The sequence below is a fragment of the Lissotriton vulgaris genome, unplaced genomic scaffold, assembly GCF_964263255.1.
Source record: "Lissotriton vulgaris unplaced genomic scaffold, aLisVul1.2 SCAFFOLD_842, whole genome shotgun sequence".
Classification (NCBI taxonomy): domain Eukaryota; kingdom Metazoa; phylum Chordata; class Amphibia; order Caudata; family Salamandridae; genus Lissotriton; species Lissotriton vulgaris.
The window spans coordinates 715,532-739,309 of NW_028250691.1; the positions used below are offsets into that span (position 1 = coordinate 715,532).

General features: G+C 46.8%; 1 protein-coding gene across 1 annotated transcript in view; it reads right to left on the minus strand.

Annotated features, from left to right (window-relative positions):
• LOC147663160 (disintegrin and metalloproteinase domain-containing protein 12-like) overlaps positions 1-23,778 on the minus strand; it is a 280,469-nt gene that overhangs the window by 235,135 nt on the left and 21,556 nt on the right. The window contains exons 4-5 of the mRNA XM_086950624.1: positions 21,446-21,523; positions 3,311-3,419 (exon numbers count right to left, since the gene is read on the minus strand). Of these exons, the coding sequence (XP_086806750.1) occupies positions 3,311-3,419; positions 21,446-21,523 (187 nt within the window). The remainder of the gene's footprint in view (positions 1-3,310; positions 3,420-21,445; positions 21,524-23,778) is intronic.

Sequence of the window (23,778 nt, forward strand, 5' to 3'; positions counted from 1 at the left end):
AAGGCTCAGAGGAGTCACTCAGGACAGATTCAAGCCTGGCCGCAGCAGCATGAGGTCACGTGTGTTCTGCCTCCTTCTCGCTTGCTGACACCGGGAGTGTGAAGGAACAGACAGGCTGACCGAGCAGCCCTCCCCAGTAACTGAAGAAATGAGCAATCACTACATGGCTTCACAATTAGCCATTACAGTGATTGGTCATGTTCCGTGGGAAGAGCCCCCCAACCCTGCAGTTCCCCACATGTGCAAAAACTGCGCTCAGCCAATCCAGACGCTGCATGAGAGCAGTGCCAGGATTGGCTTGTGCAGGCAAATTCACCGCTCATTAAGAGACCAGGTTGCAGCTTTGATCAACTTCCGCTTCCCTACTGTGCAAGTGGAGAGAAGCCTCTCCTCTGTGTGTCGAGTTGGCCGGAGAAAGGCAGATGGCCAACCCAACATGCGCGCTTTGTGCCATAAGCTCACTTCCACTGGTATGCTGCTAATATGTAAATGGAAGCCCCACCTCCTTAAGAGCAGCCGACGCCCCACACCATGGCTAAAGGCTGACTGCCCTGGGCTGAATAACAAATTGAAAGTTGTACGTGTATTAATAAATATTTATTTACATGTAGTAGGGGCCAATTTATGAGTGTGGCAATGCCCTAATGGATGCACCGCCTCTGGAGATGAGGCTGGGATCTGTCTTCGCTCCTCTGCTCACCTTTGTTTACTAGATGTCATGTTTCGAAGAGGCAAGAAGAACACAGAAGTCAAGGTGCCTTTTTCAGCAACGGCCCGTGCAGGAAAGAGAGGTGGGGCTGGTTGTGGGGGGCGGAGGATTTCAACAGAGGACCACGAGGGAAATTTAAATAAAAATTAAATTCCCCTTATTGTCGCCAGTCAAAATTCCCACCCCCGCCCCCCACAACCAGCCCCACCTCTCTTTCCTGCACAGGTTGTTGCTGACAAAGGCACCTTGACTCCTGTGTTCTGCTTCCCTATCCGAAACACGGCCCCCTCTGCCCCACCACTCGTCCCTGGACGGGCCGCAGCTAGCCTTTGTATTCTTTATTTCTTTGCAAACAGGTATGGGCATAATCATGGGCCATGCATACGAGCAGGTCCTCTTCCTTCCTCTTCGTCCCCAGGTCCTTGAGTTTTCTGTTTCTCTCTTTCCTGTCCTCATCACTTCCTGCTCCCCCCCACCAGCCGCCCAGGAAGTGGTGTCCTCATGGTTCTGGTGTCCATGAGAGCAGCCATATTGAAATGCTTTATATTTGGCTTCAAGAAAATTATTCTAAGATGGCCTCCATACGTTCAGCTGCCAGAGACCAACTTGAATGGTTTAAAAGCAAAAATAAAAAAATCCCAAGTAGCCCTTTTGGGCATACATACACACATGCATGGTTCGGCATTTTATATTGCTTTGAAAGCCATTCCAATTAGCTACCAGCGTTATAGCAGTGGAGGGCAAGCAGGGTTCCAGAGGAACTCATTTTTTAATAACGAGAGCGGGAGCACGAAAGACGGTGGGATCACAGAGAAATGGGGAGGAAATAGTCCCTCACAGACAGTAATCTTATGTTCTGGCAGTAGAGAAAGGATACAACTCAACCAATCACATAAGGGTGAGACCAAAATGCTCTTTGGGGGAAACCAACGCAAGAATAGGGACAAAAGCTATTGAATCAGAAGCAAAGAAGTGAGATAGACAAACCATGTTATGTTATCTTAAATAAGGGACTGACATAAAGCCCATTCAGTTTTCTGTATTGTTCACAATTGGCCTTCAGCAGCAAACTGCTAAATCTGTCTAGGCAAGTCCTCAAAAGGATCAGCTTTGGAAGGGTGACTCTGCATGCACTTTAATGTGGGCTTAGTAGTATATAAATATTAGTGCAATGGTTTCGATAGCGATGTTTTACTCTGTTTTGCTTTCTGTTTTAAAGGGGCAGCCATGGCAACCAAAAGATTTTAAGGAGCACTGTAGTGTGAGACATATTATTTAATTTAAAAATGGAGTTGAACGGGTGGAACATTGCTTTTTTATATATGTGAGATTGTTTTATTGTTAATTGCTTCAATTAATTGCAAACAATAAAATATAATTTGATAATCAATATTTATTGAATTTTCTGGAGCAAACAGATTCATTGGTAGCAAAGCACAAAGCACAGTTACAACAGTTCCCCTCCTTGGCGACAACACAAACAGTACGATCACCCTGAGTAGTTACTTTAGCGTCCATATACCACATTAACATGGCAAGACATGGACCTTCAAGATGGGATAAAAAGCCAAACCATTTGCCCCACACTTTACCAAACAGTTCCGGGCAACCCCGGGCCTCAAAAAGAGACTCCTCTTGTATCCCACACCAATTCACGCCCCTCCTCCATTTCCGCAGCGTCTGGGCCGCAGTCTGGGACCAACTCGCTGCAATGTCCCGCTTCGCCACCGCCACAGCTGTCCCCAGGAAACGCTTGTCAGCCCTAGAGCCATCTAATCCATCAAATACCCCCAACAACAAGTGTCTAGGGTCGTGGGGGACCTCCAACCCCAGGGCCCGTGTGAGTTCAAGTTCTACCCCCTTCCAGAACGGCTCAAGGGCCTGGCACGACCATACCATGTGGTAGAAGTCTGCCGAAGTACAGGCACAGCGCGCGCATGCCGGGGAAGCTCTCATGCCGGCTCGGAAGAGACGTGCCGGGGTGAGGTACACCATGTGGAGGTAGTAAAGTTGGACCAGGCGTAACTTATAGGATGTAGTCAGGCTTTTGGGTGCCATAAGAGCATCCCGCCAGTCCGCTTCTTCTAAAGGATCCACCCATCCCTCCTACCGCTCCCTAAGCCGATCGAGAGATGTAGGGCAATTGTTTACCAGTGTTCGGTATATAATGGACACACCCCACTCCCCAGGTTCCCCATCATCACCTGGGCTTCCAGAGGGCTAAATTCCGGGAGAGAGGTGGGAGTTGGAAGGTGTGTGTGGAGAGCATGACGGAGTTGTAAGTATTTATAAAACTGGGAGTGGCGAAGGGCATGTCTGTATTGCAGGTCTGAAAAGGAGCGCATGTGATCCCCAACCCACACGTCCCCAAGCAGCGAAATCCCCACCAAGTCCCAATGGGGGAAGCAAACAAAACATTTTATCTGATCAACAAATGGTATAATATTTCAGATAGTGTTGCGAAAATAACAGTGGATGGGTGGAAAGCGGTACTGTAAACTTCTGCACTAAAAACGTTCTCTGTTCTGTTGATTCTAAAACAAGAGGCATACACAGTTATCTCTTAAGACAGTTCAAAATAAATGTCTCATATTCACTCACCTGCAAGTCTAATTGGTCCACTGTCCAAACTGCCTCCTAAGCCTGGTTTGTCACAAAATGGAGGGGCCCAATCTGCATCACAGTGGCAGTTTTTTTTATTGTTACACACCTTAAAAATATCAATATATTTTAATTTTAGAAACATTGTTTATGACAAAATAATAGGTCAAAATAGTTCTGAATCACTTACAGACAAACAGACAATCCTAAATCATAACTGTTAATGTGTTACCTGACGTGCTTCGCTATGGAATGAGAAAATGTATAATACTTGCCGTTGAGCCACGGCATTAGGTGATTACTGATAGCAAGGCAGTAATACTAATGTTCTTGGATACTTTTCTCTACCAAGTGAGGTCTGAAATCATTTTACACTTTGAACACTCCAAAGTTATTTACAGAGTATTCCCTGTTCTAACGTGAAATGCCAAGCTCCTGTCTGTGTGTTTGCACCAAGTTTTAGGCTTTTCGCATGGAGAAGTGAGTATACTGCACTTACGTATGGTAGTAATATTTGCACGTATGTTCCCTGCGAAATCCCACCACTACCTGCTAACTCATTTGGAAGAGAAGAAGAAAGCAAGTGGCATAATATCCACTTTTGCCGTAAAATAGCGTGTGTCACTGGAAATATTAAAGCATTATGCTTAACTGGTACCATACCCAAACCTCAGCCCATCAAATTCATTCCCATCACTAGGGTGGAAAGCTGCATTCTTAGGCTAACCCGTTAAAAAGGGAGAGAGTTGTCTCAATCTGCAAAATGATATAACCGTAGAAAAGATAGATTTTTTATTTCAAGGTTCACTTCTCGTTCGTGCAAATTCTGTCTTCTAAAAACGCATTACACCTTGGCTGTATCCGTGTTAGTCTTTTTTGCATTTGTGTAGTGTGGGTTTGATCATTCCTATATCACCAAGGTGCCTCAATAGGTATGATGCGGTTCATAATGTCCCCAGTTCAAAATGACAGTGGCGGTGCGTCCATTAGGGTGCTGGGGTGTTGACCCACGCGGCCGCGCCCGCAGCTCCCTTGGCAGCTGTCTGAACTGACATTGCATGTCAGTCAGCTTGACACCAGACTGCCCACCCTCTTCAGAGTCTGAAGCGGCTGGGCGGTCCGGCGTCATGCTGACGGACATGCATTGTCAGGCCAGGGGGTGGCACGGAGTGCACAGCAGGCAGCAGCACAAGTGTGCATGCTGGGTTTAGGTCAGATAATTTTTCAGACCAGCCAGTCATGCGCACTAGTGTTGAGTCTGACTGGCAGCTGCGCATTAAGAGAGCGAGGGTTGATCAACATCACAGCCCTCTGTCTCCTAAAGGGTGGGCTGGCGGCGAGTATCCCTGCTAAGCCAATCCTGGCGCTGCTGAAGCAGCGTCAGTATTGACTGAGAGGGGTTGCCACTCCAGTGACGCAGCTGTTCCTGTTGAGAAGACGTTGAAGGCGCCAACGCGGGACCCCGGCTCGGTAAGTTAAGTTTTCTTTTCTTAAATTGTAATATTAAACTCTCCTGGCCCCTGCGCGACCCCCGCGAGTATTAGCCGCGACTGCCTTCTCCCCTACCTCAGCTCTTTCTTTGAGCTTTCTTCACTCACACCGTCAGTGGTTGCAATGGGTGTGATCTTTTATCATTTCACACCAACAGTTCCCATTCTGCTTGTTGCATATTCCCAAAATTACTGACCAGACCCTCGCTGCACTCATCTTGGTTTCCATAATTTGTTATGCACTTCAACCTCTACATACAGTGATGTCTCTTCCTTCCACATTTCTGCTACTGTCCCGCACTCTCAAGGCCTCTCCTTTCTCCTTCATGCAGAGTTCTCCTTCTCCTCTTCTCCCAGGTGCACTGAACCCGAGGCACCTGCAGCGCCAAATGATGCTTACGTCTATATCTGTTTACACCTTGACACTCAATATGTAACAGCAGGTGTGAATTATTTTAACTATGTACAGTGCTGTAAAACCCTCTGACAGAACTTTACATGGGCAGATACTGTCAGTTACTACCTGCACTCTGATCTTAGAGGGACCAGCACTGCTGCAATGCTTTTAGTGGGAGAGTACTGGAACTTCTAGCAGCAAACAGGTACAAGGTGTACATTTATTTCCATTTCAAGCACTGCTCTTACATCTTCGTGTAATGCCCATGCTATATAATACCACATGACTAAATAAATAAATAAATAATGGGTTTGCGGGTCACCACACGCTCCCATTAGTCCTCATTCTGTATCGAAGCAGGTGTTTGCCCTAGTCTCTCATTAGTCCTTCCTCTGTCTCTGCCCAGGTATAACACTCGTTAGTCCTTCCTCCGTTTTGATCGAGGCAGGTGTGTCACACCGTAAGTGCGGCTCAGGTGAGTGCTGCAGGGAGTCGGAGGAGGAAGCAGGTGAGGGGGGCACAGGGGTTGAGGGTCCAGCAAGAAAAGTTAATTATTAAGTAAGAGAGAGAGGAAACACATTGGAAAGCGAAGGACGATAATAAGGAGGGAGGGGAGGGGGATATCGGCACAAAAAGTTTGGTTGGTGGATCAGATGGGGATTCAGTAGGCGCTGAGATGGGGTACCCAATGAGGTAAAAAGTCAGGTATGGCCAGGAGACGGATGGAGCAGATATAGATGGCGACACTCATGGTGCAATGTGTTCTATATCCGTAAGGGCTGCTGTCAGCTTGGAATTGCCCCCGTTTTGGAGGAGAAGTCTGGGAATCTGCTTCTTTGAGGAGAGTGGAATAAAAAGAAGGCAGCACTTCCTGCACCCCTCTATCGCCCCCGGCATGAAAGTCTTGGCAAACAGGTCTCTGTTCCTTTAAATTCTCACTTGGAGGTGGAGGGATAGTTTGTAGGTCTTTTTCTTTGTATGTTTTGTTAGAAAGTACCCAACTGTTGATGGTCAACTCAGTGAGGTAGGGACACTCAAACCCTCTGGCAGGTGCAGCCAGCTTATGAAGGGCATTGGTTTTATGTACAAAAGATGGGTATTTGTACCCTGCACCTGGACTTATGCAAGTTACCGGCACTGTCATCAGAGGCTCGGGATGCATGGATGAGTGATGAAGGTCTATCACCAGTTGATGTCGCGTCTATCTTGCGTGCAAGAACTTAAAATGGCTTTCAGCCATCATGTGGGGATCACGTAGGCACCCCAATGCATAAACAATTCCATGGATTGTTTAGATCTGTTTTTATCGGCTTTCTTAGGATCTAAGTAAGGAGACATGTTGTTTTGGGATACTGTCCCGAGATCTGTGAGACCTGCCTGTATGCTACAGGTCGTGTAAGGGCGGCAACCCGGAAATGGGGAAACCTAGTATGCTTTCGGGGACTAGCTAGGCAGATTTCCTGATTTGAGAGACTACCACGAGAGCAGGGAGACCGGTCTTTGTTATTGGGTGTGTATCAAATGCATCCAACAGTGAATGGTGAGTCTGTGTTAGCGCAGAGTGAGTTGTGTGGCTGTATGAGTACACTGGATGAGCTGTGTGCCCTCATGAGTGAGGGTTGAGTGGTGTGAATACACTGGATGAGTGGTGTGACCTGAGTGCAGGGTGAGCAGTCTACTTTTGTGAGTGTAGGGAGAGCGAAACAGTGTGCATCTTTGAGTGCAATACAGCGAAGGGTGAGTGATGTCTGTGTGAGCGCAGGTTGAGCAGTGTGCCTGTGTGAGTCCATGGTGAGTGATGCGGATGGGTGAATGCAGGCTTTGTGATGTGTCAGGCAAGGGTGAATAACGGGTCTATGAGTGCAGGGTGGGTAGTGTGCCTATGTGAATGCAGGGAGAGTGATGTATCTGTCCAAGTGCAAAGAGACTTGTCTGGCTGCTCCCAGAGATGTGTTCGCCAAGCCACCTCTTTCTCAAATTTGCTTGAAAATGCACCATTTGCCCACTTTTTTTTCAACATTTTCTCGGTGGAGAACCCCTCCGAAACATTTAGTTGGTTTGGGCTCGCTCGCTACGTTCACTCGCCACAGTGCAGTATTTACGCCTTCCCACTTTCAAATGTCACCAGCTGCCACTTGAAAATGAAGCCATGCGCAGCATTTAACTGGGCCGGGTCACCATTTTGAGAGGCAGCTGCATGTCTTCTACTCCAACCTGATCATAGGCATCATGTTTCTGACACTGAACAAGTGTAATGCAACCAAACACACCTATTGGCAAAAATGCTTACCAAGCTGTACTCAGAAAGAAGAGTGTTATTAACTAATGGTGATGTTGTCATTGGGCATCTCGTTTTGACATTGTTGGACATGTTTTGAAAAGGTTTTTTTCTGCCACGACTTGCTAAATGCAAAGTTGCCCCATCTGCTGGTGCAAGTGATTTTCTGTTACCAAAATATACAGAATTGTATGCAAATATTATGGGTGGAGTAGTGGACTGCCTTTCCTCACATCTCTACAATATGTAGAATGGTTGCTTTGAATTCAAAGCTGCCTGGATAGAGAATATGGAAATGGCCTACAAACAACTGTCACCAGAGGGAGTGATGGTTGCTGTATTTATCTGATAGAGACGTCTTGCTGCCTGGGGGGCCTCATGGATCTGATTCTGAATCTTGGTTGGCGCCGGCCTTGCCAACAGACCTTTCCTGGTGCCGACCCCGATGTCAATTCTCCCAGAGGGCCGCCCGAATCGTCTGGCACTGACGGAGCCCAGAGGCTCGGGGTCATTGCCTGTACATTTTAAAGATGTTTCAGGCATGGGAGAAGTGGGAGGGGTCTTTGAACACTTTCGAACTACAGTTAGACTATCATGGTGAGGATTTGGACTAGTATGAGGAGCTTGCTGAGGCCAGTTGTCTGGACACCTCTCCAGATGCTGGTATGCTCTCTCTACCTACTATGGCTAAGGAGGGGGCTTATTCTGCTATGGTGGTAAAGAGGGCAGCAGAGGTTCTTGGCCTACAGCTGCCCTTGGTGCAAGTCAAGACTACTCTCTTGACTAAAGTACTTCAACCTGGAGCTTCTTCATCTGAACTCCATTTGCCCTTTAATGAGGCACTAACATATGTCCTTCTACGTTCATGGTCCAATCCTAGCACAGGGCTCCTGTGAACAGGATTATAGCACACCTCCATTGCCCTGCACTGGGTGATCCAAGGTTCCTCAGTCAACATCCTACTCCTGAGAGCTTGGTGGTCCAAGCCACGACGTCCCACGGCGCATTCCCTTCTGCTCCTCCCAGACAGGGAATCTAAGAAGCTGGACGCACATGAGAAGAAGATGTTTTCTTCTGCCAGTCTGGCATTGTGGTCGGTGAACACTGAATGCCTATTGGGCCGTTTCTCGCACACCCTTTGGGACACGGTTGTGCAAGTAATGCCACTGGTCCCAGAGGAGGCCCGGAGCTTGCTTTCCCAGGGAGTGAAAGATGGGAGAGATGCAGCAAAGTTTACCATTAGGTGTGGTTTGGAAACGACTGAATCGCTGGGTAGAACTGTTTTGTCGACGGTGGCCTTGCGGCACTACGCCTGGCTGAGAACATCTGGCTTCTCGGGTGATGTCCAGGCCAACCTTATGGGTATGCCCTTTGATGGGACTCATCTCTTCGGAGAGAAGGCAGACTCGGCACTGGAGCACTTCAAGGACTCACGGGCTAAGGCAGTCCGCTGGGACTCTTAGTGACACCTCGTGCCCAGTCTGCTTTTTGCCCCTTTTGAGGCCACGGAAGGGGTTTTCAACCTAGTCAGCCATACCCCAGCCACCGTCCTGCACAGACTGCCCAAGTTGTGTGGGATGTGGACGCGGTGCATTCCGGCCTTTAAGGAAATGGTAGCCAGAGGTAGTTTGCCACTCGCCCCAGTAGCTGCAGCCTCTAAACCTTCCGAATTTGGTTCTGCAAGACCATGGGTGTCCAGTTGGAGGGAGAAATCAATAGCACCTCCTCCAGTGGCAGTCCATAATATCGGACAAATAGGTCTTTCAGAACATTCGGGATTGGTGCTCCCTCCCTTTTCTATCTTTTCCTCCTCCTTTACCACTATCTCAAGAATAGCTGGCGGAGGATCATCTTCTTTTGCTGAGAGAGGAAGTCACAGCTCACCTGGTCGAGGGGGCTATGGAGAGGGTTCTGGTTTCAGAAGTAGGCAGTGAAAGCTATTACCGCTACTTTCTGATACCCAAAAAGAACAAAGGTCTTCATCCTATTCTAGACCTCTGGACCTTCATTCTCTTCCTAAAAAAGGAGAAATTTAAGATGCTCACGTTGGGTCAGGTCTTGTCAGGCCTAGACCAAGGAAACTAGCTGGTAGCGTTGGTCTTGCAGAATGCGAATTTTCAGTCAGTCAGTCATAAAACTTTATTTCGATCGTATATAGATCTTAAAAAGTACATAGCCCCTAATAAAAATGATACTGGAAAAAGGCATATGCTTTTTTTCACATTCCCTTCCTGCCGACCCACAAGGCGTTACCTGCAGTTCAAAGTAAGCCACGAGCACTTCCAGTTCACTGTGCTACCCTTTGGCCTTACCAGCCCCCCATGGGTGTTCACCAAAGTGATGGTAGGGGTCGCATTTCATCTGCCTAGGTTAGGGGTTCCAGTCTTCCACTAACTTGAGGACTGGCTGTTGAAGGCTTCCTCAGCCCAGACTGTTGTTTCGCACCTCAAGACTACGGCAGACCTCCTGCATTCACTGGGGTTCACAATAATGTGCCAAAGTCACACCTGACTCCTTCTCAGATCCTTCCTTTCAGCTGAGCTGTTCTGGATACAGTGCACTTTTGGGCTTGTCCAGGATATTCAGTTTATAATACCGATGTTTCAGCCTCTTTCCTGGATTTTGGTGAGAATGACTCTGAGGCTGCAGGCACTCATGGCCTCCTGCATCCTGTTGGTAAATCACAACAGGTGGCGCATGCGGGCTCTGGAGTGGGACCTGAAGTTCCAGTGGGTGCAGCATCAAGGGAATCTCACCGATATGGTCTAGTTCTCAGAGGGAAGTACAAAAGACCTACTATGGTGTCTAACAACCTGCTATTATGTAACACATGTATTTGTAAAGTGCACTTTCACCCGTAGGTATCTTGGCGCTGAATAACAGATGTTTATTGTTACCCAACTCAATGGTACTCATTTTATTGAACTCAGATGGAAGAAAGGCTGAGTGGATCGCCCGGAATTGAACCTTTGGCCATTAGGTCGAACACAGGCCACCTGCAGTGGATCCATTAGTCCACTGAGCCACCAGACCGGCTATTGGGTCAGATGCAGACCCCTTTCCCCTTCCCCAACCAGATCTCACAGTATTGACAAATGCTTCACTTCTGGGATAGGGTGGCCATCTGGGAGAGGTGGAGATTAGAGGACTCTGGTCTCTGGGCGGAGTCGGGGCTCCTCATCAACTTGTTGGAGCTGTGAGCGATCTGACTAGCACGGAAAGCATTTCTTCTCTCTGTCAATGGGAAGTTGGTGCAAGTGTTCACAGACAACACGACTGCCATGTGTACCCTCACCAAGCAGGGTGGTGTGGGGTCCTGGACCCCTTGTCAAGAGGCCCTCTGCCTCTTGACATCGCTACAACAGCAGGGCACGACCCTGGTAGTTCAACACCTGGACAGACTCAGCCTTTGATGCCTAGCAGATCATTAATGGGGTCTCCAGTTGGAGGTGGCGCAAGGTGTCTTTCAACAGTAGGGAAAGCGTTGGTTAGATCTGTTTGACTCTGCTGAGTACACACAATGTCAGCAGTAATGCATATTTGAAATTCCAAGGCAGCTATCGCTCGTCGACGCTTTTCGTCGCGAATGGAGCTCAGGCCTCCGGTATGCCCTTCTGTCCATACCACTTCTGCCAGAATTCTCAAGAAGATCAAAAACAACCAGGCCCAAGTTATTCTTGTGGCTCCAGACTGGGCACTGAGAGTCCGGTATCCCAAGCTGCTTCGAATGAGCATCAATCCTCCAATCAGGCTGGCTCTTTGGGAGGATTTTCTGTCGCAACAGCAGGGGAGGGTCATCCAACCGAACACGTCAACTCTCCACCAACTTGGGTGGAGATTGAGTAACGACAGTGGATAGCTTTCGCCTTCCTCCCAAAGTCTGTAAGGTTATCTTGGCATCCCTCCACCAAGGCGGTATACACCTGCCTTTGGCAAAAATGTGTAAAATATTGTACAGAAAGGTCTATTTATTTACCCTCTTTCTGCCTCTCTTTGTGATATTCTTCTCTTTATTCTTACCGTTGCCCAGCAGGGCTCTGCTCTAGGCACTCCTAAAGGCATTTTTTCTGCTCTGTCTGCTTTCCTGTGGCTGCCTGACCAACCCCCGTTATTCAAGTCCCCTATTGTGAATAGGTACCTGAGAGGGCTTGTACATACATTTCCCCCTATGCCCTTCATAATGCCCCAGTATGATCTCAACCTAGTTCTTACTTTCCTCATGTGTGCTCCCTTTGAGCTACTACATATTTGTCCCCTATTGTTGCTTACCATCAAAACAGCATTCCTAGTGGCTATTTCATCTGCCAGGAGGGTTAGTGAGCTAGAGGCTTTATCTTTCAAGCCTCCGTATCTCATGACATTCCCAGGTAAGGTGGTGCTTTGCACCCTACCCTCATTCCTTCCTAAAGTGGTGACCCAATGCCACCTGGGTCAGTCGGTCACACTGCGCACCTTTTTTGCTTCTCCTCATCCCTCGAAGGAAGAGGAGCATCTCCATTGTCTGGACACAAAAATAGCATTGTTGTTATACAATGATCGCACAAAACAGTTCTGGATAGACGACCAACTCTTTGTGGGTCATGTGGGAGATAAAAAAGGTTGGGTAGTGCAGAAACGAAGCATTTAGCACTGGGTCATTAATTATATGTATTAAGATCTGCTACGCCCTGGCTAAGAAGCAGCCTCCTGAGGGCTTAAGAGCCCTTCCCAAAAGGGGGAAGGATGCAACCACGGCTTTGGATCTTGGAGTGCCAGTCCTGGACATCTGCCAGGCTGCAATGTGGGCTTCGTCAGTTCGGTCCTGTAGTACTTTCTAGTCTAGTAATTTGTCTGCAGCCCTCTGTAACGAAGTATGGCTTGGGTATCTATTCAATGGTAAGGAATCAGCAGCTAGAAGTCTCCATCAGATGAACAAGTTAATTACCTTCTGTAACACATTATCTGGTAGAGATAATCTAGGCTGCAGATACCTTACAGACCCACCCATCCTCCTCGCTCTGCGGACTCATTTATAGGGCAAGGATTGCTCCCTTTATGGGGCCCTTGATTTGACACACACTAATCATGGCTCTGCGCTTTAGGCGTGGAAAAAGGTAAAGTATTTGACTTCTGCGTGCCTGGGTTGCACCTATAGAGGTGACCGCCACATCACATCTGGTGCCAATGACGCCACGCGTAGCCGATCAGAGCCACCCGACGGTGCGCAGGACACTGCTCATGCAAAAGTTTCTGGTTCTAGTCTGACGCCTGGGAAATTCAAAGGTAAGGAATCTGCAGCTATTTATTTTCTCTACTAGATAATGCTTTACTGAAGGTAAATAACTTGTTCATTCTGTATTAAATGATGCCCCTCTCTATTGATTCAGATTCAAGTAAAGTGTGTCACAAAATAGATGTTATTGTAGACTGTCTACCCTTGTTTATCATAGAAAAATGGTTGCCAAACATTAATCCCCATGCTTTACAGACATTTTATTTGAAGGCAAGAGTACATTTCTGCACTGAGAATACATTTGACTCAAGTTAAAAGCAGATGGAATGTTGGCTTTATTAGAATTATACTAATAATACTAAATAAATCAGCCCTAATCACAACACTTGACTTTGCAAATTTCTTATTGAGTTATTGAACTAATATGCTTAAAGTGATATTTAAGCTAGGCTAAATTTTTCTTGATCAACTGGCCAAACATTTGATCTTAGAAACAGTATTAGGCTTTACTGACTTTGTTTAGAACTTTTCCCATTATATACTTGAAGCGTTTCTTATTTTAGCGGAACTACAGTCTACATTGCATACTTGGATGCATTTTGACATGATCAACCATGACGGTGTAACCTAGTCAGTCCCAGACCAATGAAGCTGATTTTTTTGCTGCTTGATACTCTGTCATCAACTGTAGTAAAACCCAAATTCGTTTTTCTAGATTCAACTTTGACATAAAAGATTAATCTTCTTCCCTGGAAATTGTCATGAAGTGTTCACCTGGAAATGTCACCTTTTTAAGAAAGTTGTGAAGACTATTATGGGAATCCAAGTGTGCCGGTGAACTTTGTTGTATCATGGATGTGTCTCTCTAGGTTACAGCATAAAAAAAGCCTACTCTGTTGACACTTGGTTTCTCCTTGCATATGTACAGAGGTGCTGGTGTCAGTTTGTATTCTCAGCTGCTTGGTATGAAAATGATCATGGGACTTAGGGTCATATGTACTTCTACTTTTTGTAGTTATTTGAAACTGCAAAATGATCCTTTGGTATGTACCAAACACAATTTGTGATTTAGCAATACATTACAGAATCACAATTTAGGTTGTGACTACATACCAAATCTGTATTTGGAAGGTCAGTGTTTAGGGCATGGGTACTCACAAACTTTCTCTCGGGGGCCAAATTTACACTGTGGTTTGTGTCCGAGGGCCGCACCAGTGGGGGCGGGGCTAGAGCAACAACAAAAAAACGGACCATGAGGTTGATAACTGGTCCCTGCAGCGGACACCTTCGTCAACTGAGCTACCAGACCCGGCATACACACATCTCTCTCTCTCTCCCTCTCTTTCTCTCTCTGTCTCCCTCCCTCCCTCCCTCACTCTCCCTTACTCTGTCCCCCTCCCTCTGTCTCCCTTTCCCTCTCTCACTCCCCCACCCTGTCTCCCTTTCCCTCTCTCACTCCCGCACTCTGTCACTCCCTTTCCCTCCCTTCCTTCCCCTCCCTCCCTTTCCCTCTCTCACTCCCTCACTCTGTCACTCCCTTTCCCTCCCTTCCTTTCTCTCCCTCCCTTTCCCTCTCTCACTCCCGCACTCTGTCTCCCTTTCCCTCTCTCACTCCCTCACTCTGTCTGTCTTTCCCTACCTCACTCCTCACTCTGTCACTCCCTTTCTCTCCCTCCCTTTCCCTCCATCCCTTTCCCTCCCTCCCTTTCCCTGCATCCATTTCCCTCTCTCACTCCCTCACTCTGTCTCCCTTTCCCTCCCTCGCTCTGTCTCCCTTTCCCTCTCTTACTCCCTCACTCTGTCTCTCTTTCCCTCCCTCACTCCGTCCCTCTGTCTCCCTTTCCCTCTCTCACTCCCTCACCCGGTCTCCCTTTCCCTCCCTCACTGTCACTCCCTTTCCCTTCCTCCCTCCCTTTCCCTCCTACCCTTTCCCTCTCTCACTCCCTCACCCGGTCTCCCTTTCCCTCCCTCACTCCCTCACTGTCACTCCCTTTCCCTCCCTCACCCTCATCCTCCCTTTCCCTTCCTCCCTCCCTTTCCCTCCTTCCCTCTCTTACTCCCTCACCCGGTCTCCCTTTCCCTTCCCTTTGTCTCCCTTTCTTTCCCTCTCCCCCGCTCTCCCTCTGTCATCTCACCCTGCCTCTGTGATAGCCCGGGCTGAGACAGCTTCGGAGCACACACACATATAGCCGCACCGAGCGCATTAACAGGTCTTTAAAAGACCATCAGCATGTTAATGAGGCTGTGTTGTTCACCTCTTAGCGCCCCTGCAGCTCCACTCTAACTATGGCAGGAATTGCCCGGCCGGCCCCCACAGAGCAGCAGAGTCTCGGAGTCGCGCTGCTGTAACTTAGTTTGCAGACACTCTTTAAAAAAAAAAAAATTACAACACTGGTATGATGTGTGCAAGGTCCGCGGGCCGCCAGGGAAAGCTTCCGGGCCGCCAGCGGCCCGCTGGCCGTACTATGAGTACCCCTGCTTTAGGGCATACCTTCTAAATAGCCTTTAGGAATGGGCTGTAGTAACATTTTGTGACTAAGATCCAGTCACAAAAACGTAATATCTGATAGAGATTTCAGGCTGCAGATTCCTTACTTTAGAATTTTACCCAGGAGTCAAACTGGATCCAGAAATTTCCAATCAGTACCTCTGCGTGCCAGTAGGTGGCATCAATCAACTCCAAGTCAGCATCGGATGTGACGTGTGTGATGCCTATGTAAGTGCCACCGCAGTGCGCTGACATAGTTTCTTTTGATTCTGTGCCAACAGGGCAGATCCAGAGAAAGCTACCACAATCCACTTTTTAGACTAATGTTTCAACATTTTGTTGACTCTTTTTGAGCATTTTGCTCCCAGTTTGTGAGGGCTGCCCCCTAACCCCCTAAAAAACCCAGTGGCATTTAAACCCTGTGGCTCCTGTCACAGACACAGGTCTGTGACAGACCCTCACTTGATTTGCCTCTGGTGCATGGAGCCAAACCAAGACGCCAAGACATGTTCCGACTGCTGCACCATGAATCCAAAGGCAGTTCAGGAGACTTCCCTGAACTCCTGGTGCCAATCGACTACAGGATGCAATCGCGTGGAAGGTCCTCGGCCCATTCACGGAGCAATTACCAGCACTCATCATCGTGCTCAAAGTCATTGTGTGTTAAGTCTCACAAAAAAATCAAAAAGATCATAGTCGAAGTACTCTACCGCTCTGGTCTAAGCCTTTAGGTGGGAAGAGAGAATGAAGCCACCGTTCTAGGCCCTGCTCCTACACATTAGCCATGGAGCCTAAGTCTAAGCATGCTCCGCATCTCCCAGAATTTTCCAGAGTTGGAGTGACCCCTTGCCAATTTTAAGAGTTTAAGAGGGATAACCTCATATTTGGGCAGGCCATCCCTTCTGAAGTACCTCCAGGCCCCACAGGTTCAGCGGGTGCCCCTACTGGATTCCAGTCAGCAGGTCCTCCCCCCAGTCCCAGTCGGGCCCCTTTGATCAATTTCTGGATCTGCTCCAGTCACAAGACTACGACATTCCCCAGAGCAGCTTTCTGTGATGTCATTCTTGGTGATGCTGATTGGGCCAGAATTCTCACACTGTTTGAGATTTGGTTCTGCAAGTGCTTCCCATGGTCTTGGATGAGGTCTGAGCCTTCCTGACCCAGGCTTTTGCCGATAACAGGGAGGCAGCAAAGTTCACCATGCTGCAGACTGGGTATAATGGACTCGAAAGACAGTGCAGTTGCATCATCAGTGGCATTCTAATGCCACGCCTAGCTGAGATCTACTGGCTTTTCGGGGGATGTCTAGGCATCCCTTATGGACATGCCCTTCGATGGCACCGGACCCTTTGTCGACAAGGTAGATTCGGCGCTCGAGCACTTTAAGGACAGCAGGGCCACTGCCCGCTCGCTAGGACTTCACAGCCCTGCACCAGCCCCATTCTTTCTTTTGCCCCTTCTGTGGCTATGGAAGGTACCATTCACGTCCACAAGGCCAGTAGGATTCCCAGTCCATTCGTGTCAGCGGACATGGTTCCCACATGCCCTGTTGGACCCAAGGCCAAAGGATCCATGGGGAGAGGAGACACTGATATCAGAAGTAGATTGGGGTTGCTACTCCAGCTACTTTCTGCTGCTCAAAAAAGATGGAGGAGTCAGCCCTATACTCAACCCAACCCCTTCTCAAGATGAGAAATGCAAGACGTTCACAATATCTCAGGTCCTGTCTGCCCTGGACCCTGGAGACTGGATAGTAGCATTGGACTTGCAGGGCACCTATTTTCACAGTTGTCCTGCATGCCCACAGGCATTATATGCAGTTCACGGTGAACCCCGAGCACTTTCAGGTGACTGTGCTCACTTTTAGCCTTACCAGTGACCCTCAGGTGTTCAAAAAGTGATGGCGGTGGTCGCAACCCATCTGTGGTGGTCTGGTTTCCAATCATCCCCTACCTCGACAACTAGCTGTTGTAGGAAGGTTCGCCCCAGGCAGTCATCTCCCATCTTTAGCGGGCCCCATGCCTTCCCTGGGGTTCACTATCAAAGTGCCAAAGTCATACCAGGTCCCATAGACTACTGCCTGGTCTTATAAAATGTTCATAAAACTTTTCATTTTTTTTTTTAAATGCTTCCCGCTTTCTTTAAAAAAAAGAAACATTGCTTTATTTGAAAGCAATCACTTCACATGGTGGTCTGGTGACCCCAGCAGGTCACCATCCCTGTGATGCAGCAAATCATAGAGTGGATTGCAGTTTGCTACCTAACTCATTAATATTCATGTGCTAGGTCAAATTGCGACCCAATATGATTCAGTATTTTGTGAACTGACTAATTAGTTCGTAGATCGGTTCACTAAATACCACTCTAACCGCAAAAATACTGGTCACTAATTTGTGACCAATGTTTAGTACAAATGGCCCTTAGAAATTTACTGATCAGTTGCATGAGTAATGAATACTGAACTTGTTCACATTCCAAATGACTGATAGATTCAAAGTACCCTGTAAAAGAGCAATAATTCACTTCATTTAACAGTTATGGGTATGTAGGGAGAGGCAATGATGAGGAAGGGTTTGTGAAATGCTAACTGGTTTAACAGCCCATCAAAATAAAAAAAGCTTTCTTTTTTTTTAAAAGATGTGAATATGGAATACGGTTAGAGACATCAGTCCAAAGTTAATTAATTTTCTAAACATGATTAAAATATTAAAACTATATGAGAGAAAGGAAAGTGAATATTAGGCAACGAATTGGGAAATACTGTAGGTTGGATGTGGTACGAAGTCCTCGCACTCTGGGTTGACTTTTGCAGAAAGCACCATTTGGGTCACAGTGCTGTAAATATTGGGTTTGGAAACTGAGAACTTTCATTTTATTTGCCTTGCTTAAGGTTTGTCACCAATCATATACTATGTTGGCCTTTTAAAAACTGTTCCAACAGTACTCTTGAAAAAGTCCTGCCTTGACCAAAAGAAGAGAAGACTTTCTTGCTGCCTGCAGAGAATTCGCAATTTCTCGATGGAACAACCTGGAGAAACATTTGTTTCCAGTTTTAGGCGGAATGTCTGGGCCTTGGCAACTGCTCCAAAAGTTAAGGAATGCAGCATAAGAACAAATGGGCCCATGTTTTGTCCAGGGAAGTGTGCTTGCTTGGTGCAGCCTCTCTCCCAAAGCAGATGGCACAGAGTACCCAACCCAGCATATTACTGGAAAAGCAGCTGGACATTTCTTCATCCAGTCTGAGTGTCTGAGGAGTGAAGATGGCCCTGTTTACTTAGGGAGTTTGAGCTGCTGCAGTGGAAATCTAGGTGCATGTTGCAACTGGACACTTTGCCGTGTACCTCCCAAAATGTTACCCTGTGGGCTGATGCCTAAGAATGCTTTGCCAAAAGTGTTCAAAAGTTAGGCGCACCAAGGAAGAAGATGCATAATGTTTTCTGAAAGTTAGAGGTTAGAAAGTTTTTATCTCTGCAGACCCGGAACACAGTAACAAAGTTTCCTATCCAAGATCCAACTTCGCCAGTAAAATTTTGGAGGTTTGTCCCACCCACAGTTTGTTCACTAGAGTATGAGACTACTGAGGGAAACTCACAAAAAATGTATCCAGCTTTGTGCATGTGGAGACCTATTCCGCCACAGCTTCCAGTCTTGTCCCACTGACGGTTTTTAACCTCCAGAAAAATTCTAAGTTTGAAAAATAAAACGTATAGGGCCAGATGTACGCGCCTTTCATTTAGCGCATCGCAATTTGCGACACATTGTGAGTCGCAAATTACAAGGCGCTAAATGAAATGTACAACAGTGTGTTTACACTGTTTTGCGATTCCCAATGGGGTCGCAAATTGCGAGGCTCCTTAATATTAATGAGCTTCTTGCAATTTGTTAGCCCATTGTGAATGCCAGCCCTCCCAGAGATGGTGGCCTGCTGGGCTCTGCAGACCACCATGTCTGGGACAACTTTTTAATAAATCAGCTTTTTTTTTTTACTGCAGCCCGTTTTCTTTAAAGGAAAACGGAATGCATAAAAAAAAAACACAATGAAACCTTTTACTTTAATTTTTTAAGGGCAGGCAGTGGTCCCTGGGATCATTGCCTGCCCTTAAAAAATTATTTTGTATGCATTTTTCAAAGGGGAAGGTGTCCCCTGCGTACCCTCTTCCCATTTGCAAATGCTGCATTGCCACCTATTTGAAGTAGGTGGTAAGTGCATGTGTTTTGCGACTGCAATTGCAGTAGTAAAACATTAGTATATTGTTTTGAGACTCGTTATTTGGAAGGGAGTCGCAAAACATATGTAGCGAGTCACCAAAAAATGGCGATTCGCTTAATAGGCTATGTACATGGCCCAATATGTTTTTGCAAGCGCAAACGGGTTAGCAAACCCGTTTGCGCATGCAAAAACGGGTCGTACATCTGGCCCTTAATTTCCACTCTACCACAATGGATACCTAGATGCAGTTTCTCCCTCACATTTGTATGAGCAACTTGTATCTTGCTGCATTCCATTGCTGCTTTATCAGCAGACAAATACTCCAGTACGATCTTTAAGGTAATTAAGGATATTTCGGAGCCACCCCAGCAATAACCTATGATTCCCTCCCATGATTTCTGTGACAAAACAGAAAAAGTCCTGAAGATCGTCTTCTTGTTCTTAAATGCGGAGCGCCTTCCGACCCTTGCATGGCCTCCACACTTAAACTGGCGCCGGATCTAGTAGCTAATTTTCTGTGTGCTGTATTGAATGGAATACTCTTGTCTAGTTGCTACACAGCTATCTGGAAGGAAGCAACTGCTCTTCCGCTGCTTAAAAAACCCAATGCTGACCCCTTGGAGCTAAAGAATTTCCGTTCTATCTCCATTCTTCCCGCACAGCAAAAATCCTGGAGGAATTCATTAATACTGAATTGATAAAATACATTGACTCACAGGAAATTTTAGATCAACTCCCAGAATGGATTCTGCGCTGGTCACAGCACCGAATCTGCCCTTATTGCTGCCACTGACTGCATTCAGCTGCAGGAAGATCAAGGGGGCTTGGCGGTGTTGATTCTGCTTGACTTATCTGCAGCCTTCGACACAGTTTCCCCAGCGCGCATGGTCCAACACCTGCGGGACGTGGCGGTCACAGGAAAAGCCCTGCAGCTTCTCCATTCCTTTATAACAGGCAAAATATAAACAGTCAGCTGTGGAGGCCTCAGAGCGAAAGCTTTCGCCCTCCCATGCGGGGTTCCTCAGGGCTCTTCGCTCAGCCCCACTCTTTTTAATCTTTATGTGACCCCTCTGGCCGAGCTGGTGAGATTCTACAGATTACAGGTGCTCTCCTACGCGGCAACCCCCAAATTATTGTTTCCATCACCAACGCCCTGCATTTAGTCGCAGAGAAGTTAAATCTATGCAAGTCAAAGATCAATTTGGGCAATTCTTTAAAGACTAATACAGACAAGACCGAGGTACTACTTTTTGGACCACAGAACTCCATCTGGTCTAATGCCTGGTGGCCTTCAGAATGCAGGCCTTTTCCAGCCCCAGTAAAAACAGCTAAAAACCTGGGGGTTATTTTTGATTTGGACCTCACCTTTTTTGCCCAAGTCAGTCGCACAGCAGGTACATGTTTCTATATTTTAAGGACTCTCAGAAAGGTACTTCCACTCATTCCCTCTGAACTGTAGTGTAATACATCCCTAGAAGCTCTTTATTTGAGGGAAGGGGGGGGCAACCTATATTTTTTGCTCAAGTCGTCGGATCAGCATAGACATTTCGAAGCTGTTAGTCTACACAGATTGAACTTCAAATAGTAAGAGAGCATAAACCTACCAGAATAAGCACCAAGCGGGCTGACAGAGTTAAATGTTTGCTGCTGACATCTTTGTGATCAACAGGACGCGTGTTAGAATTCCAGTAATGCTAACTTGGCCTTTCATCTTTCAGAGGTCAATACATTAAGTATATTTAGAATGGGCCATAGTATAATTTGTTATTTAAATATCTTAGAAACTGTAACAGATATATGAGTCCTACAAAAAGTATCACCTACCTCCTTATGGGTGTCCAATTAGGTGGAAGCTGTTCAGGAACAGGTCAATTATAACCTGTTTACATGTTGGCAAGCAGAATCACATTGAGAAATTTGGTAGTAGAATACAAATGCCACTGCAGATGTATATCTTTATGAGGTCATATGAGGAATCAAGGATGTTAGTACTGCTAGCATTCAACTTGTTACGATGAAAAATAGAGTAGGAAATAAGTATCATAAATCATAATGCTTACTCCATGACGGTGGCATTTCGGCGCACATTCATGAACACCAAATATACTTGTATTTTGGCACTGACGATTGAGACATATCTGTGAAAATAGAAATATAGAATATGGTTAGATTCACTGCAATTATTACAGAAAATAGAAATTAGATAAACAATTGTAAATCAGTGTTACCCAACTCAGAAAATGATGTAACCATGTGCTAACAATAATTAACATATAATTTGCATTCAAATTTCTACAACTACACACAATAAGCAACTTACCTACTTTAACACTATATATTTTTAAAGGGCTGAATGTAGTAGTCTCATTAAAGTAAACCTGACACCCGACTAGATTAGCAAAATAGATAGTTTTTGTTTAAGGGAATAACAGTGTCATCACATAGAGAAATCCATATGTGGGGAACGCAATGCTCCCTGCTTGGTATAAAGTGGTGTGCTCCTGCCCGAGTGCTCAACTGCAGGTATGTGGTATTCTGGTTTGGGATTTTGGCCCTAGCTTCACGTTAATGTGGTATGTATGCAGAAGCCTGGGGTGGAGGCCCACTTGCTTCTACTTCAGTGTGCTAACTAATGCTAATATCGCAAGTCTAAATTGTCTGTTTTTCCTGCGTGGTATGGTACATTCATTGCGTGCATGTGTGAGCCAGACTAATGAAGGCCTGTGGGTTCCATTTTGGAAGTACCTGACCTGTTTCTATGATGAAGATTGAGGTGTAGTTGTTTTCCCAGACAATGGAAGTGTATTGCTAACATTCCTGAAACTGGAAGGAGGAGATAAGGGTCCTTTTCACTTACAAACAAACATACAGGAGATATCAAGTCAGAATATGTGTTGTAACAACACATATTCTGACTTTATATCTCCTGTATGTTTGTTTGATATTGATAGGGTTTTGAGATATATAGGTCATTAAACCAACCCATAGACCCCCCTCCACCTTTTCCCTTTCTATCCTTTTCACTTACACCTTTTGCTGAGAGGAGCTTCTGACTAGCTTTCCTCCAGCACTGACATTTGGTAGATGGTGGGTTTAGAAATGGGGGTCTCTAGTTGGCCGATGTAGGTACCTTGGTCCAAGTACGGACCCTTCTTCCTAGTCAGGGTAAGGGGGATACACTTCTAAAATAACCCCTGCTCTCCCCCTTGGTAGCTTGGCACGAGCAGACATGCTTATCTCAGAGGCAGTGTGTAAGGCATTTGTGCATGCATACAGTAAGACAGTGAAAACACCACAAATGCACCCCACCCCAGTTTAGAAAAATAAGGAAAACTTTATCTAAACCAACAAGACCAAAAACCACATAAAAATCTAACATACAATACTATAGAAATAGTTACTAGGCAAAATGACCTTTAATTGCAGGAATAATGGGAAAACACAGTTCCTCCGACTCTGTAGCTCCGCCCTGGGCTACCTCGATAATGAACAAGACAGACTCTAACAATTCAAGCCAACCGCATCAGTATGGGTCAGCTAAAGCGTCAGCAGACTCGGAGACAGTACCTTTCTTGTTGAGTCCAACGCGCCGATGCGAGACGGTCGGGGCAACCGTCGCAGTTGCGATTTGAGATGGACGCTTTGCAGTGTGTGGTGTCCTCACGCCTCGGTGCAGGCAGCGGCTCGTTGACGGAGTTGGTGAGACCAAGACTTGGATTGCACGGTGAGATGGTGCTCGATAAGGTGCTGGCAGGTCACGGTGCGGTGACGAAGCCGATTGATGTTTGTGTCAGGCAGCGATGGAGTTGGTGACGTCTTTGCAGCGTGTAGCGAAGTAGTGCAGAGTGTGGTGCCCACATGATGCGGTGCAAGCAGCAGCTCATGGATGGAGTCTGTGAGACCAGGGTTGTGTTGTGAAGTGAGTCAGTGCTCTCTGCAGTGCCTTCAGGACACGGAGTCTGTAACGGACTCGGTGACGGAGTTGGCTGCTCTTTTCTTCTGCTGCGACTGGAACCAGCGGAACCAGAGAAGGTGCCCAGAAGGATGGTGAGGTCTTTGCTGTTGCAGAGACCTCTTGAACAGGGGGCAAGCTCTACTTCAAGCTCTTGGAGATACTTTATCAAGCAGGATGCACACACAGTTCCTCTCCTTGGCAGAAACAGCCACTGCAGGACAACCCCAGACTGCACACAGCAATGGGGTAGTACTCCTCCTCCAGTTTTTCCAGCTCTTCTCCGTTGGCAGAGGTTCCTCTTGAAGTCCAAAAGGGATCTAAAGTTCTGGGGCCCAATATTTGTTCCTCAAAATCCTTTGTTTGGTGGCAGAGAAGCCTGAGCTCAGTCAAAACCAGTTCTGTCCTCTCTGGTGCAGCTTCCTGGCAGGAGGTGAAGAC